This window comes from Physella acuta, unplaced genomic scaffold (genome assembly GCF_028476545.2).
Source record: "Physella acuta isolate Inbredline_101_S28 unplaced genomic scaffold, ASM2847654v3 ptg000842l, whole genome shotgun sequence".
In the NCBI taxonomy this organism is placed as follows: Eukaryota; Metazoa; Mollusca; class Gastropoda; family Physidae; genus Physella; species Physella acuta.
In genome coordinates, this window is record NW_026732359.1 from 91426 (window position 1) to 111780 (window position 20355).

Genomic DNA, 20355 nt, shown 5'->3' on the forward strand with positions numbered 1-20355 from the left:
TGAATGGAAAACACATTTAGGACGTATATTTACAACTAAATGAAAAACACATATATTTATAACTATTGGGAACACATTTAGGACGTATATAACTGAGTGTAACACTAATTTACGACCAAACTTTTTGACCAAACTTCACATTTCTGACGTAATTTCATTATTTTTTGCTTAAATACAGATTTATTACCTACATTCACATTTTATAAAAATACACATTTACGCCGTAAAAACAGATTTTTATCCTATGTACACATTTTATTTTAAAGAATACAGATGTCGGAAAAAAACACATATTACGGATATTTAGCGTAAGTATTTTATTGTAGACCTAGGGCAAATTCGATACAATAATCCGCTCTTATGTAAGCTCTCCATACGATTAGCCTAAAGTCAGAGTTTTTATTTGGTCGAGGAAGTTAATTATACTTTGTCTCGGTGTTGTTGTTTTTAAACAGATTGAATTTGTTCTCTGACATAGACTGTCACTTCGGTATAAAATGTCATTTACAAAATTAGAAACAAGTTTGTGATAAACAAAAAAAATTACTTTGAATAAAAACAAAACAAAAACCACTTAAAAACATCTTTAAAAAAACATTTATGGTGAAAACAGTTAAAAAGAATTTGAGAACAGAGCAAATGACCCCTACACACCCCGTGCCCTGCTCCCTCCCCCTCCCCCCCCCCCCCCGAATGTAAGAAACTGTACCCTGTAAACTGACGCCTCCTGCGTCCACTCCTGAACACAGTCACGTGCCATATGGCACCGATGGTGAGCAAGTTTCAGCACTTAACCGCGGTCATCGCTCACTCCATTTTTTTTAAACGGACCACTTGAGACCAGTGCAGATCTGAGTGCCCTCTGTCGCCACTTGCCGCTTCTCACAGATATTACAGTCGTCCAGAGTCTAGATCTTGGACACTTGGCGAATCAATGTCTGGTCTTCTGTCAGCATTTCTGTTTCACACACACACATACACACACACACACACACACACACACACATATATATATATATATATATATATATATATATATATATATATATATATATATATATATATATATATAGGCCTATATATATATATATATATATATATAGGCCTATATATATATATATATATATATAGATATATATATATATATATATATATATATATATATATATATATATATATATTGGCCTATATATATATATATATATATATATATATATATATATATATATATATATAATATATATATATATATATATATATATATATATATATATATATATATATATATATATATATATATATATATATATATATATATATATATATATATATATATATATGAAAAACTTTTTTACCCACCTCCAATGACAAATACCATGCTTACACAATATTTTGTTAATTACATGCACGCATTACATAAAAAAATCTTTTCACCAGTGTTGTGTCCATTTGATCCATTCAGGTCAAGGTGACCCAGATGATAGCTGGCCATGCGGAACCGAAGGAAGTGCGACGATTGAAGCGTGGCGACTACTTTGGTGAAAAAGCTTTATTAAGGTAATCAGGGATTTGCTATAGCCGCTAGGATTAAAAGATCAGTGTGGAATTAGGGTTAAGACATTAACGTGGCCTTAGGGTTGGAAACATGTTTAGACGACAGATTACAATTTCACCGCCAAATGTAAAACGTGGATATCTTTGATTTGCAACATAGCTGTGAACGCGATTTAAACAGAACGCTATAAAATAGAAATTATTTCTAGAAAATGTAACTTACTTTGAACGAAAACTTAATTAATTTAATAATACTTTATCGATTTTGTTTTCGTTGTCGATATTCGCTTTTAATTTTGTACTATAGAGCAGACTCCAAGAATGTCGAACTGTTCTAGTTCCCATAATAGGCCTGTAATTTAAATTAAAAAAAAACAACATCGTCCTTCCTCGTTCTAATTCTATTGACTGACGCTGACCTTTTGCCGCAACACCTACTTATTAAGCTTCCCATGTTAGTTTCAGCGGGGCTGGGAATTAAAGACAAATAAATAAAAAAAAAGCCGAGAGGACTAAGGGGGTGACTGGAGAGACATAGAGTCTGTAGGGTTTCTTCCGTTTCTCCAGAAGACATTCTTCAATGCCAAATAAAACATATCGGTCTCTTTCTCTGGGTGGTTTTTCCTCGGGGATCAATGATTAAAAACTGACCCTAAGTCGAAGCCTGGTAGTGGTGTGGGGGTTTATGTTGTGTTAGGGAGGGAAGGTTGGTGGAGGGGTAGTTGAGAGACTGATTAATGAACAGCGACTGAGATAAACAATGTAAGAGATCTATTCATGTTTATGGTGTAAACTAGATCTATACCTGTTTATGGTGTAAACTATATATATATATATATATATATATATATATATATATATATATATATATATATATATATATATATATATTGTAATATAGATATATACATGTATATGGTGTAAACTAGATCTATACTTGTCTAAGTATTAGCGACTACGCTTGTTACATAAATAAATATCATGTGGAAAAACATGGGCTTCTCATGTGCTAGTTGTTATTATTATTTTGGAAGACTAACCTTATTATTTTTTATTGTGTCGTAAGAAACAAGATGTGCTATAGGCATGATCATGAATTGAGCACCAAATTATGAAATATTTTATGTAAATATTAAACTAGTTATCAAAAGTAATTTTATTTCTCTAAGTTAGGAATAGTTGAAGGACGTTTTTAAAAAAACCTGTCCTGTGAAATTCGTTTATTAACTACTTAGTTACTGTATGGGCCTATACAGTGGGGTGATCAGATGATTTAGAAATAGTTTACCTATAGTCTGGTATGTTCGATTGTGGTTTTTTATTCAGTTTAGTTTGTTATACATCTAATGAAGAAAACTTGAAATGCCTTGTATATGAACTATGGTTATCATTAATTTTATAACTCCAATAAAAAAAAAACACAAAAAACAGTCATTATATAATTTTGTATGCTGTGTACTGTTTTAATTTTTAAAAAATATAATTTAAAATAAAGCTAAAATGAACTGTTAAATAATTTATTGATGTAATATGCCATGTTTTTCATGTATATGTCTTCTGTTCTCTTCTCCAGTGAAGACCGTCGGACGGCCAATGTGATAGCCCTGCCCCCTGGTGTAGAGTGTCTGACCGTCGATAGAGAGTGAGTAGATCACGTGACATCATCCCAGTAGCGTAGCGAGGGAGGGGGGGGGGGCGGGGGGACATATGTCCCCGGGCGCCGAGCTTAGGGGGCGCCAAAATGGGTTGGAAAAATAAATTGAAAGGTTGAGGGGGGTGTGCAAATCAAAATCTCGAGGGGGGGGGGGGGGTGCAAATCGAAAGTTTGAGGGGTGGGGGTGCAAATCAAAATCTCGAGGGGGGGTGCAAATCAAAAGTTTGAGGGGGGTGCAAATCGAAATCTCGCGGGAGGGGTGCAAATCGAAAAGTTTGTCCCCGGGCGCCGGGAAGGGTCGCTGCGCCTCTGCATCATCCTAAACCCCTTGCCTAATACACTCTCGGGAAATAATAATAGATGGTGGAGATATTTAGACCAGATGGTGTTATTGGAGTCAGTTTGCCGTATACCAAGAAATTCCTAATTAAAAATACAATTTGTAAAACTAAACAGAAGTATTTGATTTCATTCCCAGTCCAAGAATTTCCATTTAAATTTTTTTCTTTTGCGGTATTTATTTCTTTACCCAACTTCACGCGTTTAATTTAAATCCTGTTTTTTTTTAATTTAGCGAATAAATTAACTAAAGAAATTTAATATCTCGATAGGGTTTTTAATTTCCGTTGATGAAGTTTTTTAAACTCATTTTTAAAATGAAACTGAAACACGTCATATAATACAACTGTTGATGCTTGTAAATATTAAGAAAAAAAAGTGTATAGTAATTGTAAAACAACTACTTAGAATCTAAAGCTGCTGTGTTTATTAAGTGGGCTAGGGCCTCAGTGGGGAGTGGGGGATGCGGGAGGGGTTGAGGTTGGGGGGGGGGGTTGAGGAGGGGTGTTAGTATCATCATTAAGTTGGAAAAAGATGAGTATCATTTTTTAAAATTAGATAAAATTTTCACACATGCGATATTTCCAATGTGTAGTTCTCCCTTTCACTAGTAGTATTTGTGTAATTAACAAAGGATCCCCTAGAACCATCACCACAAGTTACCGCCCTCTACATTGGGCGATAGAGAGGTGTGGTTGCCTCCCTATGCTCCACAAGAGTTCCACAGGAATAATGGTGACACTGGGCGCTAGGAATTCCCTGCTTCAAAATATAACATACAATCTGATTTTTTTTAAAAAAACAACACCCCCCCCCAACATTTTGACCAAGGGAGATAATAGCCGAACAGACACTGTGATAAATTGTACATATCGATTATAGGCCACAGTTGCCGCCCTTGGATTTGTCACTAGAAACTATTTAGTATTACATCATAGGAGGGTGAAGTTTTTCACCATTTATTATATTCTTTGTACAATCTGGCAACAGTCATATATATATATATCTATCTATATATCTATATATATATCTATATATCTATATATCTATATATATATCTATATATATATATATATATATATATATATATATATATATATATATATATATATATATATATATATATATATATATATATATATATATATATATATATATACTAGCGTACCCGACCCCCGCGCGTTGCCGCGGGGATATAAGAAAGTTTGACGAAATATATTAGGATTTCACCAACGCGTTATCAATTATAATTATATGTTCTTAGACGCGTGACCTTCTTTTCTAAAAATGAGTTATTTAAATGTAAACAATTCCTGTTCTTGGATCATAAATATCAGGACACGGGTTTACCTACACTACGGCATGAAAACCTTGAGTGTACATTAATCACTCACCGAAATAATTTGGTAACACACTTCGGTGACCGCCTCTGTGTCAGAGCGTAAAGGGGCGTTCTCAGGCCCCCCCCCCACCCCCGATTACACTACCGCATAGGCGCGGCGTACGACCCCTGGCTCCTTAAAAGTAATAGGCGCCATCGTGCCAAATAGCATCCTGTTAATAATGATGCAGATTTCATCATTCGCTAAAGTGCCACAAATGAACAGGCTTTTTTTCTTTAACACGTAAAAAAGTATTTGACGTGTTTTAAACCGTGCGGCGTCAATTCGGCCAATGACGAAACGGCCCCGTCAAAACGACCCCGACAAAACGACCCCGTCAAAACGACCCCGTCAAATCGGCCCCGTCAAAAGGGCCAGCGACATATGGACCCCGTCATATAGGCTCCCGACAAATAGGCTCCCGTCATTTAGGCTACCGACAAATAGGCTCCCGTTATATAGGCTCCCGACAAAAGGGCTCCAGTCAATAAGGCTCCTGACACATAGGCTCCCGTCATTTTGGCTCCCGACATATAGTCTCCCGTCATTTAGTTTTTTCCACAAAACGGCCCCCGTCATTACGACTCCCGACAAATAGGCTCCCGCCATTTAGTTTCTCCACAAAACGGCCCCCGTCATTACGACTCCCGACAAATAGGCTAGCGTCATTTTGGCTCCCGACAAAAAGGCTCCTGTCAATTTGGCTCCAGACAAAAGGACCACTGACACAGTGGCGTAGCTACCGTAAAGCTAGCGTAAGCAAGGCATATGGGCCCAAGGCACATAGGGGCCCTTTTCCCTCATAAAAAATTAAAATTTTTACAATGGAATTTTAATTTTTGTTACATATAAATAATTTAAAAAAAGAAAAAGGTTAAAAGTTCCAAAAAGCCCCCCCCCCCACCTTTTCGGCAGTGGGATTCAGTGTTTGTGGGTCAAACAGAGCCCAATCGTTATAATAACACTACAGGCTATATCACTTTGTCATGCAAGACATTGAGAGAATCAGCCTATAAATAAACTTTTTAGCAGTAGTAGGCAAGCATTATAATATAGTATAAATACAAAATCGGGACATATAAATACAAAATGTTGCCTTCAGAATATTTATATATTAAAAAATATCCATCGTAAGTAGAAGTTGATCTCTTCGTTTAACTCCTCTGTAGCCTAACTCAGAGGCGTAGCGAAGGCGAGGTGGGGGGTGCGGACCGCAACGGGTGACACCATTTAGGGGGGGGGGGTGACACCAAAGGCAAAAAATTGTAAAATTTATAGAATGAAATGCCATTTTCCAAATCCATTAGTTAAAGTTAAATAGTCTTCTAAGTACGAATCGAAAATTATATCAAGAGGGGGGGGGGGGGTGTGACACCACGACGTAAACGTAAACTATAAAGAAAACAATGCTACATCCAACGGTATCATAAACAGACTGTAGATAAACATCGTTACTATTAAGTCAGCAGTGATTAAAGCTTAAACACGTACGTGTACCAGTATGTGGCATATATATAAATTTTAGGCCTATGTAGGCCACACACACACACACACACACACACACACACACACACACACACACACACACACACACACACATATATATATATATATATATATATATATATATATATATATATATATATATATATATATATATATATATATATATATGCTTTGTTTCCTGGGAGGGGGGTGACAATACGAAGTGCCGCACCGGGTGAGACCCGACCTAGCGACGCCACTGGCCTAACGGCTGACGAAGGGGCCCACTGATAATTTTTGCATAGGGGCCCAAAAATCCTAGCTACGCCACTGCACTGACAATATCGTTTCTGTAGAGACTAAGTCTCCCGGCAAAGCGGTCTCATTGAATATGACATCTGCCAGTGGGACCCCTTCATCAATATTCTTTAGAGTTAGCTTATCCAACACTCTTATGTAATACAACGTATGCATCTCTTGTTCGGCAGGCCTTATTTTTATATTAGTTTATCTATTATAAAATATAGTATGTTTTAATTTAAGGGTCATCTATCTATGACATCCGTAATTGAGTCGGTTATAGGCTGTTCCAACTCATTGTGTGGGGAGAAGGGTCCACGCTGTACCTTCCTAACTGCAACATGCTTGTACAGGGGCGTAGCGAGGGGGGGGGGGCGGGGGGGGGGGGTGACACCAAGGCAAGAAATAGCAAAATATATAGAGAAAAAATCGAAAGTTTGGGGGGGGGGGGTGCAAATCGAAAACTTGAAAGTTTGTCCCCGGGAAGGGTCGCAACGCCTCTGGGGGGGGGGGGGGGTGACACCATTAAGTGCAGCACCGGGTGACACCCGACCTCGCTACGCCACTGTGCTTGTAGGTTATCAAAACAAAATGCTGTTATCATGTTAACATCATGTATATCATACATTTACACTTCTGTGCTCGCTTTTAAGCAACAGATCTTTTCTGTTGTAAATTAAACATTATCAAAACTTTAGAATTGGTGGAATTTAGCTGTTAAGGGCTCGATTTGTTTGTGAATTAATGTTGGTTCATGAAAAAAATAATTTCATTCGGGCATTAAAAAGAGGTTATGGTGGTATTGGAGGTAGGACACAATGGTTACTTTTATGCCAATAGTGGTCACATCATTCATTTTTCTGGAGCCAATATGTCGGGAGTCATTTTGTCAAAAGCCAATATGTCGGGAGCCCAATTGCCGGGAGCCAATATGTCGGGAGCCCATTTGTCGGTAGCCAAAATGTCGTGAGCCCATTTGCCGGGAGCCCATTTGTCTTGAGCCCTTATGTCGGGAGCCAATATGTCGGGAGCCGCTTTGTCGGGAGCCAATATGTCCTGAGCCTATTTGTCAGGGGTTAATATGTCGGGAGTCCATTTGTCGGGAGCCTAAATATCGGGAGCCCATTTGTTGGGAGCCCATATGTCGCAAGTCAATATGACGGGAGCCCATTTGACGGGAGCCAATAAGTCGGGGCCCTTTTGACGGGGCTATTTTGACGGGGTCGGTTTGTCGGGAGTCGATTTGACGGGGTCGTATTAACGGGGCCGTTTTGACGGGGCCGATTTGTCCCGGGCCGTTTTGACAGGGCACCGTTTTAAACATCAGTGTGACTGATGCAATATGCTAGCGTTACTAATGGTCTATTATTAGATGCTCGATCTCAATTTCTGACTGGATTGTCTAATAGTAGATGTTTATTGCATCATTCGCAAAGTGACGAAACTCTACAGTAGGCTCTCAAAAAGTTATTTTTTCATCTTTCGCAAGGTGACGAAACCGGACAGAAGGATTTCCTTCGCGTTACAAAGTTATTTTTAGAAGCCTGTTGTAGTTTTACCGCTGAATATAGTAGTACACCTTACTCACTATGCAGGACGCTCGATTAACGGATGCCAAGTGCCAACATAGTCGCTCTAAAACTCTGGGCGCCAAACCGTTGTTGACGAAAATTGTACCCTCCATGGCGCCGCCCATAAAACATTTTAGGTGTTTTTTTCACAGAAATATTCTCGGGAGTATTCTCATCTACTTTCCAAAGTTTTATGGCACTCAGATGAACCGCATTCGAGTTTTATTTTTATAAACCGTATATGGTGAAAAATCGCAACCTCCCGTGGCGCCGCCCTTGCGAAATTAAAAAGGATTTTTTTTTACAGAACCCTCCCCTAGAGTGGTATAATGAACTCCCCAAAGTCGAATGGCTATCGGATGAACGATGACAAACCAAAATCGACTTTCATTTTTATATACCGTATATAGCGAAAAATCGCACCCTCCCGTGGCGCCGCCCTTGCGAAATTAAAAGTTATTTTTTTACAGAATCCTTCCCTAGAGTGGTATAATGAACTCGTCAAAGTTTCATGCCTATCGTGTCAACGATGTCACTGTAATTCACTTTTATAATTTTATTATACCGTATATAGAGAAAAATCACACCCTCCCGTGGCGCCGCTCTTGCGATATTAAAAATGATTTTTTACAGAACCCTTCCCTGAATTGCTCTAATCAACTCCCCAACGTTTGACGGCGATTGGATGAACAGTGTGAATCTGCAATCGACTCTTATTTTTTATATACCGTTTATAGAGAGAAAACAAATCGCGCCCTACCGGAGCGCCACCCCTGCGAATTTGAAAATGTATTTTAAGCAGAAACCTCCTCAGGAACATTCTCAACATATTCCCAAAGTTTGATGGCGATCGTGTGAACGGTGTCACTGCAATTCACTTTTATTATTTTTATATACCATATATAGAGGAAAATCGCACCCTCCAGTGGCGCCGCCCTTGCGAAATTAAAAATTATTTTTTTACAGAACCCTTCCTTAGAGTGTTATTATGAACTCCCCAAAGTCTAATGGCTATCAGATGAACGATGTCAAACCAAAATTGACTTTTTATTTTTATATACCGTATATAGAGAAAAACAAATCGCGCCCTGCCGGGGCGCCACCCCTGCGAATTTGAAATTTTTTTTTTCGCAGAAACCTCCCCAGGAATATTCTCAACAACTTCCCAAAGTTTCACGGCGATGTGATGAGAGGTGTAGTAATGCATAAAGGACAAACACACACACAAACACACACACATACATTGCTTTATATATATATATATATATATATATATATATGTGTGTGTATATATGTATATATATGTATATATATATTAAAAAATTCTGTATATGGTTAGATACCAAATGAAACCGTAATGACTATATTTTGTCTATGAAATATATGTTGTCTACGGTACATATACCGCTGGTATGTTGTATTGACTAAGACACATATATCGCTGGTATGTTGTATTGACTAAGACACATACCGCTGGTATGTTGTATTGACTAAGACACATATATCGCTGGTATGTTGTATTGACTAAGACACATATATCGCTGGTATGTTGTATTGACTAAGACATATACCGCTGGTATGTTGTATTGACTAAGACATATACCGCTGGTATGTTGTATTGACTAAGACACGTGTATGACTGGTATGTTGTATTGACTAAGACACATGTATGACTAGTATGTTGCATTGACTAAGACACATGTATGACTGGTATGTTGTATTGACTAAGACACATGTATGACTGATATGTTGTATTGACTAAGACACATGTATGACTGGTTTGTTGCAGATCATTCACGAAACTTATAGGCGATCTGAATGAATTACGTAACAAAGATTACGGGGACGAGGCTCGCGGCGCTGAAAGGTGTGTATTCATTGTGTGTTGTGTGTGTTGTGTGGGTGTGTTGTGTGTATACATTATGTGTCTTGTGTGTGTTGTGCATATACTTTGTGTGTATGTGTTGTGTGTGTGTTGTGTGTCGTTCTTGTCAACGTTTATTTTGTTATGTACAAGAGAGTTGCTTAAGCACTCAAGTATATTCCTCTGTTTGATGTGTGTTTTTATGATTTTGATTATTGTTTGATATACAAGTGATCCCCTGGGTCGGTCTCATAATTATCAAAACAACACTAGTGCAACAACGTTATATGCTCCTCATTAGGACCTAGATTGATTATGTTTCTCATTAGGGCCTAGATTGATTATGTCTTTCATTAGGGCCTAGATTGATTATGTTTCTCATTAGGGCCTAGATTGATTATGTTTCTCATTACGGCCTAGATTGATTATCTTCCTCATTAGGGTCTAGATAGACTATGTTTTCAAACGCAGCAGATCAAAGTAAACCATTTGGTCTTGCGGTTCATACTTTACTGAGATCAATCATATTTAAAATTAATTAATCAAATTTCAAGATTCAGAGTAGCCCATACCACCACACAGCAGCAGGCTAAATTAGCCACATTTATAAAACCAACTACAGGCTAAATTAGCCACAACACTACAATCCTCTACAGCGTAAATTAACAACAACACTACAACCAACTTTCTGGCTAAAACTGGCCACATTATTGCAATCAACTATTCTAAATTAGCCACCAATCACCGGTTAAATTAGCCAGACCGCCCCCAACAACCTTTAGCCCCTATGTTGCATGAAAAAATTCCAACTCTGACCCTTCAATCTTTCCTATGCCTTCCCACTACATAGACCAGAAAAATGCAGGTGAGTAGATAAGAGCAGTTCGATGTTTTTTTTATCTTACACACATTCGTTACCTGTCTATAAACATAACTGGAAGTTTCATTATTAGAACCAATAGCCTCCAATGACTCAGTTTTAATTATTTGGTCGTCATAGCCCTACTTTTAATCCTAGTTTGTTTATGTCGATCGCACTATCTCCACATCTGACAAATTTATGTTTCTATTGACTCAACAATACACTACACAATTCAAATCACTAGGTATTTATTTATGAAAAAAAAACTTGTCATTTTGGATATCGAAATTGGCTGAATATGAGCTGATGAGAAAGTCAATATTTAATCTCCACCAATAAAAACACAAGGATGAATTTTTTTGTAACCAATCAATAAAATCCGGATTTTTTAAAAAGTGATGTATCAAAATATAAGTGACGATTTTAAAAATAAAAATAAAAAACAACTGATTGGAAAGGATATCGAAAGCTGTTTATTCGTCATTTCCATTATTTGTTGGGACGTCGACTTTTCGTACATATCGGAAAGATGTTACAGGTATTAGTAACGTTTGATCTTAGTAACGTTTGATCTAGGTACTCTATTACTTAATGACCACCAACATATCAAGTATCTAGATTTAGTACATTAGGGAAAAATAATATGAAGCCGTCTCACTTTTGAAAGCTGTAAGAAACTCGGTCCTTCAAATAGATCTGGAACTCTAGTAGTAGAAATGAAGTAGGAATCGATATACAAGACGTTTTCTGAACTTATTCAGTGTTAATTCATAAGGCCAAACTAACGTCACATTTTAATAACATTTAAAAATTAATACGTTAGTTCACTAGCATTTATTTCAACTCACACACTAGTACATTTTAATGTTTAACTGTTTAATCTTCTATAAAAGGAATCCTTATTTACCACTGAATGTTATTGTCTTCAACCTACCCTAACTACGATTTATCCAGTTACCTCCCTTAATTGTTGTAGAGTTAGTTCCCTTTCATGTTTAGCCTCCCATTTTGTCGCTATTATTTGTTAAACTTGTTTAGTTTCTTAAGATACCATCACACCAAGGGCAGAACCAGCGGAAACAACTCGACCCCGGGTTCATGGTAAACAAAAGTGACCTTTCCAATGTTTGCTTCCGACCAACACTTCTAACTCTATCCCGTTTTCAGCTTTTGATTCTCAATGCAACTGCATAATTTTTTTTAATTAAATAAAACACTAATCACAACTTGTGTGGTTTAAAAAAACAATCTAAAATTGACTGTGTTTAATTTTTAACTTAACCTGTATTAAATTTGCATTAACTAAATCCCTCACCCTTAATTTAACACCAAATTTTGATCAAAATATTATAGCCTACATACAAAAAATACATATACAAATAAAATTTGGTTACATGAACGACTATATCCAATCCATGGACAATTATTCTAGTTTTTGTGTGAATAACTTCAGCACTATGCTAAGTGTTCTTTAACGCACACATTTTCCAACAATGTAGCAAGATGTACACATTAGTTTATCCTAACATACACTTACATATCCAACATAAATAACCCACATGCCCATCCAGTGGTTCTATATTTATAAATCAGATTCCATTTCGGCAACATATACCACTAATCCATATTAATCTATGCATATCTTGTCCTGCCCCCCCCCCCCTCCCTCCATCCCACACCCTCACAGCTTCGTGCGGTACGTACCACACTCAGCATGCCCCACCCCCCTAAGGGGAACTCACTCGCCTGTAGTATTGTAGCAGCATTTTGCCTGATTACATTTTGCCTGATTACATTTTGCCTGATTACATTTGCTTTTATCACATTTTTAAAAAAATCTCTGTACAGAAAATGTAACACATCACTGCTAAAAATGGGCTTATGAGAATGCTTTTCTTTACGGAAAATAATATTAATTAGATAGATAGCGCTTTGAGCTCGCTTTTAACTTACATTAGTTTAGCTTCAAATATTGTCGCTTCAGGCAAAGTATATGAGATAATTGTTATTGAGATGAGATATTATTTTTAGGTTTTATATTATGAGAGTTTTCGAAATACTAAGTTAATACGTACTTAAAAGCTTCACTAGCTTATCGTGGAATATAACAAAAAAAAATGTTTGCATGGATTTGAAGCCTCGGAGTTCAATGACCGTATTTGCCGATGTTGCGCGTGATTTGTATCAGGATGGACGTGGATACGGTGCCTGAACATAGTTACTTTGTCCGTTTAGTGGTTTTCGTGGGTTCGAATCCATACGGGGCCGACTTGCCGAGCCGCACATTCAATGTATGCAGGTGTTGTATGATCAGCACTCGGCTGGTGTGGGACGTGGACATGTATGTGCGAGAAACACCTCTACATACACATTTATTTTACACACTGACACGCTTTGTACTCACTCGTACATACTCTCACATATACACACACCCACAATAAGCCACACACACATTAGAAATCACGCTTACATTATCTCTCTAGCGCATTATCACACACATGTTCACATCTATAGACACAATATAACACACCAGCGCACGTCCCCCCACACACTCATACACACACACTATCTTTCACAACATCGCATATTCATAGCCACAAACAATCACGCTAACAAAGACACACACAAGGACAAACAAACACATTGAAACAAATATACATCAACTCAATCTCTCACACACGCATACATTCTTACACACAAACCCCCTTACACTCACACATACACTCTTTTTATACACACACACACACACACACACAAACATTCTCTCGCAATCACGCAAACACCTAATCCTCCTCTGAATCATATACAGAAACCTGAGATATAGAATGATAATGTCTACCATACTTGAAATTAAAACTCCGACATTTTAACTGCCTCTTGATGATTAACGTCGGTTAATTATTTAGCTCAGAAACGAAATACAATATTTTGTTTATCAAGACAACCTCCCCACCCCTCTTTAATAGAACAGTTGAGTCGAGATTGATGAAAAAAATCATCTTGTGTGATAGTTTACATGATTGGTAGTCTGGTTGTGTTGGGTGATAAAAGCGTCCTTTAGATAGAGGTGGGTGGTTTCTCAAAGACATCAGTGGCCTATACAAAGATTTGTAACCTGACACGTTATATAGATGATTGACAAGTATGAACAGAGACATACTTAATATCATTGGTGTGATATACATTTATATATATACATATGTATATATATATATATATATATATATATATATATATATATATATATATATATATATATATATATATATATATATTTATATATATATATGTAAACACTTATATATAAATACACAGATATATATATAGACACACACACACACACATATATATATATATATATATATATATATATATATATATATATATATATATATATATATATATATATATATATATATATATAGGGCGATTGCTGTACTGATACATGAGGATAGAGGGAGAGAGAGAGAGAAATCAAACGGTTATGTGTACATTGTGTTGTGACACTTTTGGACATATGATCCACTTAATTAATCAAGATCATTAAAATTTTGACTTGTTTACCAGGACTTTCTACCACCTCACTGTAGCATATTTCTAAAACATACGGTTATATTATCTTTACCACACTGTGAAAAAATCAAATCCGCGTGGGATGTTTTTGAAAGGCTACTGAAGTTTTTGAAAATCAATATTTTTTAATCAATTCTAATAACATTACGTGAATGGCCTTTTCAAAAGATGACATTAGAGTGTGCTCGAACCGTTTTTTGTCTGTGGTATTGTTTGTGTTGGTTAATTGACAAACTGGTTTGGCGGTTTTAAACGCGTTTTGGTTTAACAGGGTTCTATCGGCATAAAGAACCGAAAGGATCATAACTCTTTAAACCCTACACCCCTGGTGACATAGGTATGAAGTTCATATTGTAGAAACATACCACCTTTAAATCTGAAACTTTCAACGGTGCTAATGCCCCTCTACTTTATTTTGTTAAAATGATCTCCACGATGAATTTTGAGTCGTGATAAATCCACATAACTTTGTATGCTCCAACCAGGGGTCTCCAAACTACGGCCCGCGGGTCGAATGAGGACCGATAGGTCCTTTCATCCGGGCCGCGAAAATCTTTTTGTCCACGGAAAAAAAAACTGTTGCTGGGTGTGGCTGAGGAACTTTGCCAAATAAATTCAAAACTATTTGAAAATGTAGCTTTGGGTGTTGCAGAAATTGGTGAAAACATTGTGAATCAAATGTCGAAAAATGCAAGCAAGTTTCGCCGTTTTTCTATTGCTATGGATGAATCGCTGTATAGCTGTTCCACCTGTCAACTGCATGTGTTCATTAGAGGTGTAGATGAAGACATGAACGTAACACAAGAGCTGGGGAGGGGGGGGGGGCTCTGACACCCCAATGAGATGCATGAAAGAAACTGGCCCCCTAACTAATATTTGATAGTTAATGCGGCCCTGGGAATGGAAAGTTTGGAGACCTCTGCTCCAAACTAACTCTTTGTGGCAATATTACATGGTTTATCAGCATAATGCGAGCTTGCTAGACCGTAAGTCGCAAGTTTGGTACCCGAACTAGAGTCCCTGTATCTTTGTTAGACCGAACCACCTTACAGTAAAACAGTTGATGTGGTACCCCAGCAAAATTAGTTGAGAAGTGTAATTGATTGGGGTTCCTAGTGTCTGGAATTTTAACAGGGGATGTACCCTCTTCTATCTCTTCTTGTTGTCTGAGTATGTAGGGGAATCAGTCAAGCTGACGGGGCCCGTATACGGCATGTTGCTGAAATATTATCCAGATTGTTGGACATTTTTAACACTGTCGTGCGCCGACCTGGGTTCGATACCACCCTACACTACCTTGTTCTATCCACCACGTGACGTCACCCCCCCCCCCTCCCCCCCGGTTTTCTGTATTTTTTCTCTCCCAGCCCGCCTGTAAGTTAATTGAAGAAATCCGGAGCCTTCAAATTTTAGAAATCAATCCTTCTAGGTTCACTTCAATTTAATTAGACCAGGGGAGGCTACGCAGCCACCGGTCCCTGTAGCTACAGCTGGGTTACTGCCCCTGCTTGTGTTTCGCTTAATCTTGAAATTGAATTGCTGTCAATACAACGTGTTACTTGCTGGATGGGCGGATCGTTACATCGAAAGTTAAAGTCTTGTTTTTGTCTAGTTTTATCAAAAGTTAAAGTCTTATTTTTGTCTAGTTTTAAAGATATAGTCTTGGTTTTGGCTGGTTATATCAAAATTTAAGTCTTGGTTTTGGCTGGTTATATCGAAATTTTAAGTCTGGTTTTGGCTGGTTATATCAACATTTTGAGACCCGTTTTTGTCTGGTTTCTAAACCGTAGTTTGTTTGGCAAATCTATTATTGGTATGTCTCCGCATTAATTTAATTAATTAGTCTAATTTCATTCAAATCAAAACCATATTTTGAGTGACATTGTTTCTTAAAAGTTGAGAATCCCGTTTTATGGGTACCCTTACAATCTCCAAAATAAACAAAAACACTCCCCAGTTTTTATATTTCCTGTAGCTATTTACAACCTCCCCCCCCCCTATCCCGTTGAATATCATTACCCAAACAACACCTATCCTGCCAAAACGAAAGCATTAGCTCAACCCCCTCCAATCCCATACAGGCTAATTAGCCCCAAAACACCCAGTCCTGTAAAAATCATTAGCCCAGCCACCTCCAGTAGCGTAAAATAATCATTAGTCCAGCCACCTCCAGTAGCGTAAAATAATCATTAGTCCAGCCACCTGCAGTAGCGTAAAATAATCATTAGCCTAGCCACCCCCAGCAGTATAAAATAATCATTAACCTAGCCACTTCTAGTAGTATAAAACAATCATTAGCCCAGCCACCTTCAGTAGTATAAAACAATCATTAGCCCAGCCACCTTCAGTAGTATAAAACAATCATTAGCCCAGCCACTTCCAGTAGTATAAAATAATCATTAGCCCAGCCACCTCAAGTAGTATAAAACAATCATTAACCCAATAAAAAAAACCCAACTTTCTCCTGCAGATGTCTACAGACCTACAGCTAATTAGAATAAACTCCAGCATCTCAGACTGTACTTACTGTCATGGAGTCAGGACATTTGCATTCCTCGGGGGCGGGGGGGGGGGGGGGGGGGGGGCGGGAATTTCTCTCACCCAAGTCCGATTACTCTTGGTCTTTCTCACCCCCCCCCCAGCAATTATCTTTCCCTTTGCTAGAATGTTTACGTTATATTTATGGTGTCTTCGTTTGTTCTGGAAGTGGCGTATTTGAACCGGGAGTAATTCTAAATTCCGTCCAGAAACTGTGGTCACACATCGACAAACTGTTTTTTTTATTGAATATGAGACAGAAATATTTAAACCCATTCACTGTTGAAACATTTTTTTAGTTGTAAAGAAAACTTAAATCTGACTTTCCAAATTGATTAAAACGATGAATATATTGCGCCGACTTATTAAAATTTTTATATTTTAGAACAAAACAATGAAAGGGATTAGGGTGGTGTTAGAATTAGAGTTTTGTATTGTACAAGCAATTGAATGGTAAAGCCCCCTAACCCGTTGACCCCTAAGTGTAGTGTCGCTCATAACGATATATATATATATATATATATATATATATATATATATATATATATATATATATATATATATACTACCTCTATAATCCTACCTACGCCACTGTCTTGAAGTTTAAAGCTGATGGATTCTTTCTTTTTCTTCTTCTTCGTCTTAATTGTATCTACGTCGGACGATTTAATCAACAAGTCCAACTTCGTGGATTAACTGGACTGTGGTCTCCAGATCTGCAGGCGCCCTATACGGTTTTCCCATGAGTGGGTTGTATACGGGTTGTACAAGTGGGATATATACGGGTTGTACAAGTGGGACGTATACGGGTTGTACAAAGGACAGTCCTGAAGGATGTGCTCAGCCTTCTCCGAGCCATGCCACAAGGACCTGACGCTTCTACAATGGTCTGAAAGTTCTAGAACAATCGTTCAGACCTCTGCTGTACCTTCCCCACTGCAAAAATCCGGTATTGGAGCCAGAGGCGTAGCGAGGTTGGAGGGGGGGGGGCAGGGGCTGCGGACCGCACCGGGTAACACCATTTAGGGGGGTGACACCAAGGCAAAAAATAGCAAAATATATAGATAAAAACTTGAGGGGGGTGTAAATCCAAAATTTGTCCCCAGGAAGGGTCGCTACACCTCTGGGGGCTGACACCATTAAGTGCCGCACCGGGTGACACCCGACCTCGCTACGCCACTTATTGGAGCCCAGTGCTTGAGTTATATAAATACACGTTACAATGAATTTACAAAATATTCGAACTTGACTTAAAGTTCAGATTATTTCTGCTTCGATTATTACCGTTGTTTTTCATCCGTGAATATTTCTTAAAGAAAAATTTAAAAACAAATATTCCCAGGATCTGAACTACTTCAGACCAGACCTTAGGTGTAGTGTCCTGTTTAACGCGTATAATCCCATCAGCCTAATGGTGAGACAGTTTTCACACAAAGAAACAAAAAACCAGGGGACAAAACTCAATTCTGATCACCTAGAGAGTTATGTTGGGCCATTGTTGTCATAGAAAATCTGGGGAGAGGGTCCACTTTGATTTATTTCTGGAGTGGTTTTACCCCTTCTATTGTTGAATGTCTGAGCTGAAGATTAATCGAATATCATCAGCGATTATATTTATATTTGGCAGTAATCGAGATATTTTCTCATGTCATTGTGACCTCCTGTCTGACCATTAAGTTCCTTTTTAGACAAATGTTTAGGATTGCGGTATTTAGTTTAACTTTTTAAAAATAAATTGCGTTGTGGATAATTAAATTGGATGACGTTAACATTTTCCCCGGAATCTTCACATTAAGTGTTTTGAAAAGATGAATCCTGTAGTTAGTTTTGATTGTGAGTTTTTGCATCGGTTAGGACGTGGTAACAAGAAAAGTAGTTATAACTCTTTTTTTACCTAGAAAATATTTCGACTTGAATCTTTGGGGGTTAAATGCTTAACATATTTTGTAAAACGGTTTTTATGGTAATCTTAAGACTAGTCGCTTCTTTGACTATAGTTTACAAGGCACGCTCTTGTATGACCAGACATTGCCACCGTTTCAAGGGAGGTAACCTCCTATCTTTGCAATCCAATTTTATAGTCTAAAACTAAATATATATATTTATAATTTCCATCCTTCTCCCAGTTTCTAGATTTTCTTAATGAAAAAAAAAATGATATTTCATTTTTTATGTATCTTCCCCCACTTGTTCATCACGTGACCGTAGACATATTTACATAGCTATATTCATTCTTTACCGACTCACTCCTGACTCTCTCTCCCTTGTGGCTACCACTATTTATCTTTACTTTCTCTAGCCAGGGTAGGGCAAACACCGAAACAAGACGTTCCTCTCTTAGTAATCTCAAACTCAGACCTAGTGTGTCGCCCCCCCCTTCCATTACACCCCCCCCCCCCCACACACACACACACCTCTTGTAGAGACCTCCAGCCTGGCGTATTATTCAGACTTTGATGGGTTTTTGTCTATCTCATTTCGTTTTCCCATCATGAGCTGCTCGATGGATACGCAATTAAACTGGACTTTCTTGGACTTCATTAGGCCGCCACCAGGTTTTAGTGACATGGTCACCATTTTTTTTTCTTTTTTTTTTAAAGAAATGCCCTTTAAGAAAATAAAAAGAAATAATTACAATATCTATTTCGAAGCTCTATATTAAATAATTAAACAGTGAGTGTAAGTAAAAATAGGTAGGGTGGCGTCCATAAAGTAGGAAGGCTAGCCTTAACGGTTAGAGCGACTTCCCTTAGGAGTAATAGAGTGACTTCCCTTTGGGGTAGTAAGCCCGGTGTTATCTTCCCTTTGTGAGCCAATCAGCAATAATCTATTTTTTTTTTACAGTTTGGTGAGTGTCTGGGGCATTATAGCACCACGACAAGGAAGTGATAACACAATTTACTCACTGTAACAGTCATACCTCGGTTTTCGCGGTAAATGGGGACCAGAAACCCGGCCATAATTGAAAAACCACAAAGTAGTTTTACCTATATATATATATATATATATATATATATATATATATATATATACATATATATATATCAATATACATAGGACTATATACATATATATATATATATATATATATATATATATATATATATATAGTCCTATGTATATTGATATATATATATATGTATATGTATATATATATAGTCCTATGTATATTAATATATATAATATGTGTATATATATAAATATGTATATATATATATATATATATATATATA

The 20355-nt window shown here is 37.4% G+C and overlaps 1 protein-coding gene across 4 annotated transcripts in view; it reads left to right on the plus strand.

The window, feature by feature from the left end:
- LOC131951980 (cGMP-dependent protein kinase 1) overlaps positions 1–20355 on the plus strand; it is a gene marked incomplete at its 5' end in the record, with an annotated part of 127062 nt that overhangs the window by 82195 nt on the left and 24512 nt on the right. Inside the window, 4 exon segments of one of the 4 annotated variants that reach the window (XM_059314452.1) lie at positions 1463–1557; positions 3128–3196; positions 10075–10152; positions 11000–11014. In XM_059314452.1, coding sequence (XP_059170435.1) covers positions 1463–1557; positions 3128–3196; positions 10075–10152; positions 11000–11014 — 257 coding nt within the window. 4 annotated transcript variants of the gene reach the window in all.